Source organism: Lithobates pipiens, unplaced genomic scaffold (genome assembly GCF_037356315.1).
Source record: "Lithobates pipiens isolate NorthernLeopardFrog02 unplaced genomic scaffold, aLitPip1_a1.2 Scaffold_30, whole genome shotgun sequence".
Classification (NCBI taxonomy): domain Eukaryota; kingdom Metazoa; phylum Chordata; class Amphibia; order Anura; family Ranidae; genus Lithobates; species Lithobates pipiens.
In genome coordinates, this window is record NW_027507791.1 from 9,215,165 (window position 1) to 9,227,239 (window position 12,075).

The window sequence follows — 12,075 nt, forward strand, 5'->3', positions numbered from 1 at the left end:
CCCTCACAACAGTTGGCCAGATAAATAACACTCTCCAGGAGGTAGGTGTATATGTGTGGCAAATTCAACAATCAAGAGAAGACTTCACCAGAGTGAATACAGAGGGTTCCCCACAAGATGTAAACCATTGGTGAGCCTCAAAAACAGGAAGGCCAGGTTAGAGTTTGCCAAACAACATCTAAAAAAGCCTTCACAGTTCTGGAACAACATCCTATGGACAGATGAGACCGAGATCAACTTGTTCCAGAGTGATGGGAAGAGAAGAATATGGAGAAGGAAAGGAACTGCTCATGATCCAAAGCATACCACCTCATCAGTGAAACATGATGGTGGTAGTGCCATGGCTTAGGCATGTATGGCTGCCAATAGAACTGGTTCTATTGTATTTATTGATGATGTGACTGCTGACAAAAGCAGCAGGATGAATTCTGAGGTGTTTCGGGCAATATTATCTGCTCATATTCAGCAAAATGCTTCAGAACTCATTGGACGGCTCTTCACAGTGACAATGACCACAAGAATACTGCAAAAGCAACCAAAGAGATTTTTAAGGGAAAGAAGTGAATGTTATGCAATGGCCAAGTCAATCACCTGACCTGAATCTGATTGAGCATGCATTTCACTTTGTGAAGACAAAACTGAAGGGAAAATGCCCCAAGAACAAGCAGGAACTGAAGACAGCTGCAGTAGAGGCCTGGCAGAGCATCACCAAGGATGAAACCCAGCGTCTGGTGATGTCTATGCGTTCCAGACTTCAGGCTGTAATTGACTGCAAAGGATTTGCAACCAAGTATTAAAAAGTGAAAGTTTGATGGATGATTGTTAAAGAGGAAATTTTCAACTGTTTGTATTATAATCAACATCCCCATTCATAATATCTATATTTTGTCCCAAAACGAGCGTTATAAATACCTTTTTTTTTTAGTTATAAAAAGCAGCGTCTTCCGGGTAGCCATTGTAACTTCTGTTTTTCCTCTCCTTTGCGGACGTCATTTCCGACCCTTAGTTTGACTCCCTCTGGAAATCTTGCGCATGCGCCGTAGCGTCATAACAATCATAACCAAGCCTCGATCTCGATTGCCGTTACTAAGGCACAAGGGGGAGTATCAGGAAGAGCAGGGTGATGTGAAGATCGCGAGACTTCTCCTCTGCCGCTCTGAGGAGAATGTCACGGACAAAAAAAGTCAGAGAAGCAGGAAAGACACAGGCGGCAATGCAATATATGCCACGTTCGAAAGTCCATACTGCACAAGCGCGCATGACGTCATGGACAACAAAACGGCGATTTTAACGAAAAATATACAAGTAAGTGCACTTTCTCAGGCAGTGATCAGCTGCCTGAGAAAACTATTATCTAACAAACTAAACATGTTTAGGAGGCTTTACAACCACTTTAATCTGTCCCATTACTTTTGGTCCCTTAAAAAGTGGGAGGCACATATACAAACTTGTAATTCCTACACTGTTCATCTGATTTGGAGGTAAATACCTTCAAATTAAAGATGAAAGTCTGCAGTTAAAGCACATCTTGTTTGTTGTTTGTGGTGGTATATAGAGCCAAAAAGATTAGAATTGTGTCGATGTTCCAATATTTATGTACCTAACTGTAACTGCTGCGGGGAGTCATCCTGGAGATCACTGCTAGGGGAGGGGGTTCCCTGGAGATATTAATGTGGGGGAGGGGGGGAGTCATCCTGGAGATAACTGCTGAGGGTGTCCCTGGGGATCAGTGGGGTGGAGGTAGGGGAGGTCATCATGAAGATAACTGCTGGGGGTGTCCCCGGGGATCAGTGGGGTGGAGGTAGGGGAGGTCATCCTTGAGATAACTGCTGGGGGTGTCCCCGGGGATCAGTGGGGTGGAGGTAGGGGAGGTCATCATGAAGATAACTGTTGGGGGTGTCCCCGGGGATCAGTGGGGTGGAAGTAGGGGAGGTCATCCTGGAGATAACTGCTGGGGGAGGGGGAGTCATCCTGGAGATAACTGCTGGGGGTGTCCCCGGGGATCAGTGGGGTGGAGGTAGGGGAGGTCATCCTGGAGATAACTGCTGGGGGTGTCCCCGGGATCAGTGGGGTGGAGGTAGGGGAGGTCATCCTGAAGATAACTGCTGGGGGTGTCCCCAGGGATCAGTGGGGTGGAGGTAGGGGAGGTCATCCTGCTGGAGATAACTGCTGGGGGTGTCCTGGGGATCAGTGGGGTGGAGGTAATCCTGGAGATCACTGCTGGGGGTGTCCCCGGGATCAGTGGGGTGGAGGTAGGGGAGGTAATCCTGGAGATCACTTCTGGGGGTGTCCCCGGGGATCAGTGGGGTGGGGGTAGGGGAGGTCATCATGAAGATAACTGTTGGGGGTGTCCCCGGGGATCAGTGGGGTGGAAGTAGGGGAGGTCATCCTGGAGATAACTGCTGGGGGAGGGGGAGTCATCCTGGAGATAACTGCTGGGGGTGTCCCCGGGGATCAGTGGGGTGGAGGTAGGGGAGGTCATCCTGGAGATAACTGCTGGGGGTGTCCCCGGGATCAGTGGGGTGGAGGTAGGGGAGGTCATCCTGAAGATAACTGCTGGGGGTGTCCCCAGGGATCAGTGGGGTGGAGGTAGGGGAGGTCATCCTGCTGGAGATAACTGCTGGGGGTGTCCTGGGGATCAGTGGGGTGGAGGTAATCCTGGAGATCACTGCTGGGGGTGTCCCCGGGATCAGTGGGGTGGAGGTAGGGGAGGTAATCCTGGAGATCACTTCTGGGGGTGTCCCCGGGGATCAGTGGGGTGGGGGTAGGGGAGGTCATCATGAAGATAACTGTTGGGGGTGTCCCCGGGGATCAGTGGGGTGGAAGTAGGGGAGGTCATCCTGGAGATAACTGCTGGGGGAGGGGGAGTCATCCTGGAGATAACTGCTGGGGTTGTCCCCGGGGATCAGTGGGGTGGAGGTAGGGGAGGTCATCCTGGAGATAACTGCTGGGGGTGTCCCCGGGGATCAGTGGGGTGGAGGTAGGGGATGTCATCCTGGATATAACTGCTGGGGGTGTCCCCGGGGATCAGTGGGGTGGAGGTAGGGGAGGTCATCCTGGAGATAACTGCTGGGGGTGTCCTGGGGATCAGTGGGGTGGAGGTAGGGGAGGTCATCCTGGAGATAACTGCTGGGGGTGTCCTGGGGATCAGTGGGGTGGAGGTAGGGGAGGTCATCCTGGAGATCACTTCTGGAGGTGTCCCTGGGGATCAGTGGGGTGGAGGTAGGGGAGGTCATCCTGGAGATAACTGCTGGGGGTGTCCTGGGGATCAGTGGGGTGGAGGTATGGGAAGTCATCCTGAAGATAACTGCTGGGGGTGTCCCCGGGGATCAGTGGGGTGGAGGTATGGGAAGTCATCCTGAAGATAACTTCTGGGGGTGTCCCCGGGGATCAGTGGGGTGGAGGTAGGGGAGGTCATCCTGGAGATATCAATGTGGGGGAGGGGGTGTCATCCTGGAGATCACTGCTGGGGGTGTCCCCGGGGATCAGTGGGGTAGAGGTAGGGTTACCACCTTTTCTTCAAGCCAACCCCGAATACTTTAGCGGCCTGGGACACCTTTGGGTGCTCCAAGGAGGGTAGTAATGTTGTGTGCATAGCGTGCCGTAGCGAACAGTGGGAGTGGCCAAATTGCTCTTTATAACATTGTCACCCTGCCACCCAATGATGCCAAACTTGCCCCAAGACAGCTGCCTGCAGCTCCTGGATGGCAACAGATTTGTGTGACTATCTTGGTTACGCGAGGAGCCACTGCCCGGTTTGAATAATGTGTCCGGGTTTCAGTTTGCCTGAAACCTGGACACATCATTTAAAACCCTGACTGTCCGGGTAAATCCTGGACAGGTGGCAACCCTAAGGGGAGGTCATCCTAGAGATAACTGCTGGGGGAAGGGGAGGTCATCCTGGAGATAACTGCTGGGGGAGGGGGTTCCCTGGGGATATTAGTGTGGGGGAGGGGTTCCCCTGAGAATCAATTCTGGGGAGAGGGGGTGGATGTCTTTGGGGATCAATGTGGGGGAGGGTGCCCCTGAGAATTAATTCTGGGGAGAAGGGGTGGATGTCTTTGGGGATGAATGTGGGGGAGGGTGCCCCTGAAAATCAGTGTGTGGTTGATGGGTATCCCGTGACTTCTGTGTAGAGAAAGAGACGCATGCGTAATAGGCAGGTCATACACCAGGGGGACGTTCCGCTCACCCGGAAATGACGTAATGTATTTTTGTTGTGACCGGAAGCACGTGGTGCGACTCGAGGAAAAGCGGAAGTTTATCGGAGTTGAAGATAATCGGGTGTGTAGGAGGTGGATGAGACACCCCGAAAATGGGCGGGGCGACCAATGCCTTAAACACAGACACTTCCTGCGGGACCCCTGTTGTCAGTGTGTTTGTATAGGCAGGACCCGCGGTGGCGGGCTGTCGGTCGGTATAGTGGGGGCCCGTGTTGTCCATATGTCAGTATGGACGTGATGTTCGGGGGTCACAAGTCCCTGGGGGAGCTCTTCATTTGTACAATATAATGGCAGTTATTTTACTCACACAGGACAGATGATGGCGCTCTACTAGGATTGGGAGTGTAGAGAGAACCACATAGACCCCGATACTGAGGGAGAAAAAGACACCCCGAAATGCCCTAAACACAGACACTTCCGGTGGGGTCACTGTGTCAGTATACTAGGGGCACCTGTATCAATTATTGAGTGGGGGGGCTGATGTAATTGTGTGTACATCAAGGCCCCCTGTTGTCAGTGTGTCAGTATAGGGGGGCCCTGATGTCATTGTGTGTACATCAAGGGCCCCTGTTGTCAGTGTGTCAGTATAGGGGGGCCCTGATGTCATTGTGTGTACATCAAGGGCCCCTGTAGTCGGTGTATCGTTATAGGGGGCCCCTGATGTCATTGTGTGTATATTAATGGCCTCTGTAGTCGGTGTGTCATTATAGGGGGGAGGGGGCTGAAGCCATTGTGTGTACATCAAGGGCCCCAATATTCAGTGTGGTGTCAGTATCCCAGATGCTTGTCTATCAATTAAGAATTGATTTTTGGGGTCACACATGTCCGAGGGGGGGTTCTTCTTTTCTAGAATATAATGAAGGCAATACGAGCCGGGCCCTCCTGTACCTTTTGTATTGTACTGTAATTGCGTTGTCCCCCCTATACATTGTAAAGCGCTGCGTAAACTGTTGGCGCTATATACATCGTGAATAATAATACTACTCCCACACAGGACAGATGATGGCGCTCTGCTAACATGGAGAGTGTAGAGAAAACCACAGAGACCCCGATACTGAGGGAGGAGAAGACACCCCAAGTGGGGGGATCCTGGGAAGAAGACCCGGCTGTGGTGGACTGGAAACTACGACAAGGCAAGAAAGATGGAGATGGAGAGCAGGAAAGGAAATGGCAGATGGGGGACATAGAGCAGACCCTTCCACAGCCCATCGTCTACCACGGTGAGTACAAACTGACATGTATACTGTGCAACACACTGCCCTTTACTTTGACATGCACACCGCCATATACACTACCAAATAAACATACTGACAAAATGGGGGTTATTTACGAAAGGCAAGTGCAAAGTGCAGTTACTGTAAATCTGAGGGGGTAGATCTGAAATGAGGGGAAGCTCTGCTGATTTTATTATCCAATCATGTGCAAGTTAAAATGCTGTTTTTTATTTTCCTTGCATGTCCCCCTCGGATCTACAGCGACTGCACTTCCAAGTGTAATTTCAAGTGCACTTGTAGTGCAAAGTGGATTTGCCTTTAGTAAATAACCCCCACTGCCTTATACGCTGCAACATACACTGACACATTGCTATACACACTGCCTCACTCATTGACACGCTTCCCTGTATTGCTCAGTCAGCACTGTGCTCTCTTCTGTCCCGGCAGAGGTCCTGTGGAGGGATTGGCAGGATTTGTACAATCCGGATTTGGTTGAACTGGGTGAGAAGCAGTTTGATTTCACCATCCTGTCCTACAATATTCTGTCTCAGGACCTGATCGAGCAGAACCCCCACCTGTACCAGCACTGCCCCCCCTCCATCCTGCACTGGGACTACCGCTGGCCCAACTTGCTCCAGGAGCTGCAGCACTGGGAGGCCGATGTGAGTCACCTCCTGTGCTGTACCTGTACCTTCTGTGCAATACCTATACCCCCCTGTGCCATATCTGTACTGCCTGTGCTATACCTGTACCTCCTGTGTCAAACCCTATACCCTCTGGATCTTACCTGCACCTCATGTGTCATATCTGTACCCCCTGTTTTAGACCTGTACAGCTTATGTCATACCTGTATCGCTTGTGCTATACATGTACCCCATGTCATCCCTCTGCCCCCCTGTGTCACACACCAATGATAGAGATTGTGTCTTGCACATCTATTCCCAAGTGAATGTAGAGTATAAGAAAGAACACAGGGGTGCTTAAACAGACTTTATGGGGGTCACCCCACCAAACCCAGATGACCACAATATATATTACATTCAGTACATAATAACATAGGGATAATAAACACAATAAACAAAGTATCATATGTATATATAGTAACAGTGAAAAAAATAGATAAATGGCAGAAAATAATGTTTCAGATACAAAGAACAGTAATAAGGCAAATCAAAGATTATGGGCCAAAAGGAAGTTAGACAGTGTGAACAAATTGCAGCCCAAACATCCAACATTTTGGAGTTTATGGGCTATCATTTTTATGATGACTTTACCTTGTATCTGATATGTTGTTTTCTGCTGTTTTGTATCTTGTGCTTCCCTGTTATGATGTACACATATTATAGTTTGTATATTTTATTTTTCTCCCTGACTACTTTTTACCTAAAGTGGTTGTAAAGCCAAGACCTTTTTTTTACCTTAATGCATTCCCTGCATGGAGGTTAAAAAAAAGTCTCAGTATTTGTATCACCTTCTCACCCCCTTACATACTTACCAAAGTCCTCACTCAATCCAGAGCTGTGCCTGTCTGTAGTGGCTCTCCCCCTTTCTTGGAGGCTTTGCTGAGGCAGCCAGAGCCATTGGCTCCAGCTGTTGCCAATAAAATCCTGTGAGCAAAGAGTAGGGCTGAGCCATGCTGTGTGTGTCTTTGGATACACACAGCCTGGCTTGGAAGTGAGCCTGCATGTACAACGCCATAACAAGCAACTTGCTATGGTTACGCATAAACAGGAGAAGAAGCCATTGCACAGAGAAGGTAAGTATCACGTTTGTTATTTTATAAACTACCATATTTATAGGTGTATAACATGCACTTCCCCCCCCTTAAAATCAGGGGAAAATCGTGGGTGCGTGTTATACACCGATCTCAGCTCTGCTGAAGGGAGAGGAGGAGCGCCGCGGACATACACAAAGCCGAATGTGCTCAGCCTCGCTCACAGTCACACCCAGTCCCACCATTGGACCTGTGTTATGCGAGAGGAGCCAAGCCTAGCCGAGTACACTCGGCTTTGTGTATGTCGACGGAGCGGAGATTGGCGCCGGTTTTAAATAGGCCTGCCTGGGCAAGGCTGCAAAGACACTGGGCAAGGCTGCAATGGTGGACTCTGATAAGGCTGCATTGATGGGCATTTAAATGTAATTTTTTTTTCCTTAAAATTCCCTATTCAAATTGGGGTGCGTGTTATACGCCAATAAATACGGTATTTATGCCTTTACAATCACTTTATCTTTTTTGGTGCAACTAAATTGTCGTGGATGTGCTTACGCTACATTTATATTGGACCCTATTTCAAACCTGCACCCCCAGTATCATGCTCATATTCCCCTGTCACATACCCGAACTGCCTGTGTCATACCCACCCCCTCTTTGTTATATCTATATCACCTATGCCATATCTGTACTGCCTGTGCTATACCTGTGCTCCCTGTTCCATACCTGTGTTTACCCATCTCACACCCTTAATGTTTGTAAAATACCTGTACCATACCCATTACTCCCATGTCATATCTGTCTAGCCCATGCAATACCTGTCGTTTAGTTGCCATATACTGCCTTTGTGTTTATGTAAATGTATAATGATATTGAGGGACTGTAAAGTGTAAGCTCCTCTGGTGCAGAGACAGATGTGACTTTCTCAGTGTTCCCTGTACAGCACCGTGGATTATGTCAGAATATATAAATATACAATGTTTGATCTCTCACAGATTCTGTGTCTCCAGGAGGTTCAGGAAAATCACTACAAAGATCAGATCCAGCCCAGCCTTAGTGCTCTGGGTAATGCTCCTCTTTGCACGTTTTTTACGTCTTTATAGCCACCAGAACGGGGTGCTGCGTGCTGACCCCTCTGTTTCTCCATAGGGTATAGCTGTCACTACAAGCGGAGGACGGGTCGGAAGACGGACGGTTGCGCTACTTGCTTCAAGACTCAGCGCTTCACTCTGCTCCTGGAAAGTCATGTGGAGTTTTTCCGGCCGGCTGTTGGTGTCCTGAATCGTGACAATGTGGGACTGGTGCTGTTGCTGCGGCCAGTGCTGTCTGAGGAGGCACCAGATGGGCTGAATCCCCCCAACCTGTGCGTAGCCAACACGCACCTCCTTTACAACCCCCGTCGAGGGGACATTAAGCTGGCACAGTTGGCACTCCTCCTGGCAGAGGTGGATAAGTTATCCCACACCCCTGAAGGTCAGCGATGCCCAATCATCCTGTGTGGAGATTTAAATGCAACACCCAGTTCTCCCCTTTACCAGCTGCTGCACAATGGCGTCCTGAACTGTCGCAGTCTACCAGCATGGAAGGTAGGGGTTGGTATAGCAGAAGGGAATTGGCCATTTTTTCTATTCCATCTGACCATTGGCTTTTCCCCTAGGTGTCCGGTCAGGATCAGTACTGGGGAGTTCCACAGTCCCGAGTTTTGCCTTTCCCTCTGTTGCCGGACATTCTGGGGGTCAATGACCGCTGTCGGTACATGGCGACGATGCCACCAAAGGTCGAAGGTGTGATCGCTCATCCTTACCCTCTCCCACCTATGACCCAACAGGGAGACTCATGTCTATGATTTGTCTTTGTGTTGTTAGATAGGAAGACGTACACCCGCCAGAGCATCTTGGAGCTTCAGTATTGTGAGTGTGCCCTTCAGCGTCCCCAAAACCTTGTGCTGATCAAGGGGGTGACTGACAATAGTCCAGGTGGGTGAATGTTGGAGGAATGTGATCTGGAGATAGAAATGTGTCCTCTACTTACTATGGGTGCTGTAACATCTTCCCCATCTGTGTCTGACAGATCCACAGGCAGCTGCAGCTCAGGCAGGGATCTTCCCAGACCCACCGGATTCACTGCTCAGGTACTCACAGGAAGGCCCGGGATGAAAGGGAGGTGTGCAGCACTTGGCATGTATGTTCTATGTTGCTGGGGACTTGCCAGGCTGCAATTCAGGTGCCGATCTTCTGCCACCATAATGTTAGTGACTGTAAGACACTAATTGCTGAGTAATAGATGACAGCTACAGTATTATGGAAGACGACATATAAATTCTGCTGTAAGATCTTGCCTGCTGTCCCCATCTTAGAATTGGATGGAGCTTACTGAGAACTGTCCTCTGCACAAAATGTTCAAGCGAAGGTCCGCCCACCGCTGCATATATATCAAAAGCAGCTGCTGACTTTTAATAATAGGACACTTACCTGTCCTGGAGTCCAGCGATGTCAGCACTGCAGCTTTCAGGTGCTGCTGCTATTGAGAGTAAGGGAACCCGGCAGTGTAGCCTTACAACTTCATGCCGGGAACTCTACTGCACATGAGCGAGTCTCTGCTCCTCTGTCCTACTGGCCCGGGTAAGGTGCCCCAGTGATGAAATAACCGCAATATCCTGTCCTAGAAGTGGGGACAGGATATCTGTGAAAGACTGAGCATACACGGCTTTAACTACATTTGCATCTGTGACCCCCACCCTTTTGCTGACAGGTAACTTGCATTTACTTTTGTGCTCTACCCCCTGACCTGAGAAGCCCCCTTTACCCACACTACATTCAATTCTGTTTCCCATCTCCTGCTCTGCCTGGTAGCTGCGTTTACATCTGTGCTCTGCCTGAACACAGCCCTTTTTGCAGATAGTCCTTTGCATAAGAATCGCTCCCCGCACAGGCAGGTAACCGTGTTCACCTTGGGGCTCCATCCCCAACCTGAGAACCGCCCCCTGCTCAGCCAGATAACTGCATTCACCTCAGGCTCCACCCCCTGCCTGAAAACAGTCCCCCTGTTCCGGTGGGTAATTTGTTTACCTCTAGGCTCCACCCCCACCCTGAGAACCGCTTCCTTTCACTGATGAGTAACTGCGTTTAGTTCAAGGTTGCATCCGCCTACGTGAGAACTGCCCTCTGCACAGGTAACTGTGCACCTTGGGGCTCCATCCCGCTGAGAACTGCCCTCTGCACAGACAGGTAACTGCACCTTGGGCCTACATCCCCGCCTGAAAACCAATCCCTATGCTGACAGGTAACTGCGTTTACCTCGGCGCTCCCTCCTGCTACCTGAGAACCGCCCTCTGTGCTGACAGGTAACTGTGTTCACCTTGAGGCTCCATCCCGCTACCTGAGAACCACATCCTGCGATGACAGGTAACTGTGTTTTACCTCAGGCCTTCATCCCGCTACCTGAGAACCGTCCTGCACAGGCAGGCAATGGTGTTAACCTCGAGGCTCCATCCTGCTACCTGAGAACTGCCCTCTGCGCAGACAGGTAACTGTGTACCTTGTTGCTCCATTCCCCTGCCCTGACACTTAAATGCATTTACCTCAGGGCCCCATCTCCGTCTGAGAACCGCCCCCTGCTTTGACCGGTAACTGCATTCAACTCTGGACTCTATTCCCTGCCTGAGAACCGCTCCCTATGCCAACAGGTAACTGGATTCAACTTAGGACTCCATTCCCCACCTCAAAACGACCCTCTGCGCTGACAGGCAACTCCACCTTGGGGTGCCATCCCACCCTCCCACCTCAGAACTGACTCCTTTGGTGACAGGTATCTGTGTTTACCTTGAGGCTCCACCCCGCTACTTGAGAACCGCCCTCTGTGCAGACAGGTAACTATGCAACTTGGGGCTCCATCCCGCTACCTGAGAACTCCTGCCCTGACAGGGAAATGCATTCGCCTTAGGGCTCCATCCCCTGCGCCAACATATAACTGGGTTCACCTCGAGACTCCATCCCTCGCCTGAGAACTGCCCCCCTACTTGACTAAGAACGGCTTCTGCTGTCATGCGTTTGTCCCTGACGTGTGCAGTGCAGTGTAATATAGTGCTCTTACAGTTCAGTGTGTGTGTATGTATATATATATATATATATATATATATATATATATATATATAGTTAGTGCATTATTGTGGGATATGGTTCAGTACGGTGAGTAGCATGGTATATAATATGGTGTGCAGTAACTAATCTATCCATCCTTCTCTACCCCACCCACTCCTCAGGACACCCCATTTATTGCAGCATCACCTTCAGCTGACCTCAGCTTACACCCACTTCCTGCCCACTAAAGACCGTCATGAGGTCACAACGTTCCCGCTGGGAATCGGCAGCACGGTGGATTACATATTCTATTCTGCGGAGCCGGTTCCGATATGCAGCACCAACCAGGGTGAGCAACACGCCAAGAACATGCTATGATTGTATTGCATCTGCCCCCCCCCATCTTACATGTATTTGTCCCCTGCCAGGTCTGCGCTTCTTCCAGGACAGCCAGCTGAAGTTGTTGGGGCGCCTGTGTCTGCTGTCAGAAGACGATCTGTGGGCGGGGCAGGGACTCCCTAACCCCTTCTGCTGCTCCGACCATCTCTGCCTTCTGGCCCGCTTCAGCCTGGACCTCTCAACCCCAGAACCGCAGTAAGGAGCTCCGCCCCAATTCCGGACATTTCCTCTGTCTCTTTTTAATTTTCACTCCCCCCCCCAGTAAGGTCCAGGGCCTACACGTGGTCTTATTTTCTGTTCCACACGTGCTGCTCCCTTACAGTGTTCATGTATGTAAAATCTGTACATATGAAGAGGTTTTAGATGAGAGCAGAAGTTTGTAACGTGTGAATAGTTGTAATAAATTGTACAATATATTGCCGGATCTTTTATTCCGTCATACAATAAAA

At 50.1% G+C, this 12,075-nt stretch overlaps 1 protein-coding gene across 5 annotated transcripts in view; it reads left to right on the top strand.

The window, feature by feature from the left end:
- ANGEL1 (angel homolog 1) overlaps positions 1-12,042 on the top strand; it is a 163,289-nt gene extending 151,247 nt beyond the window's left edge. For 2 of the 5 annotated variants that reach the window (XM_077463621.1, XM_077463623.1), the window contains exons 2-10: positions 5,218-5,443; positions 5,885-6,099; positions 8,144-8,213; positions 8,298-8,734; positions 8,806-8,932; positions 9,014-9,124; positions 9,219-9,279; positions 11,410-11,576; positions 11,656-12,042. In XM_077463621.1, coding sequence (XP_077319747.1) covers positions 5,242-5,443; positions 5,885-6,099; positions 8,144-8,213; positions 8,298-8,734; positions 8,806-8,932; positions 9,014-9,124; positions 9,219-9,279; positions 11,410-11,576; positions 11,656-11,825 — 1,560 coding nt within the window. In that variant the 5' untranslated portion in view covers positions 5,218-5,241 and the 3' untranslated portion in view covers positions 11,826-12,042. Of the gene's footprint in view, positions 1-4,146; positions 4,285-4,345; positions 4,370-4,389; positions 4,414-5,217; positions 5,444-5,884; positions 6,100-8,143; positions 8,214-8,297; positions 8,735-8,805; positions 8,933-9,013; positions 9,125-9,218; positions 9,280-11,409; positions 11,577-11,655 lie in introns of those variants that run through there. The other 3 variants (XM_077463620.1, XM_077463624.1, XM_077463622.1) reach the window with 3 other exon arrangements.
- The last annotated feature ends 33 nt before the right edge of the window (positions 12,043-12,075 follow it).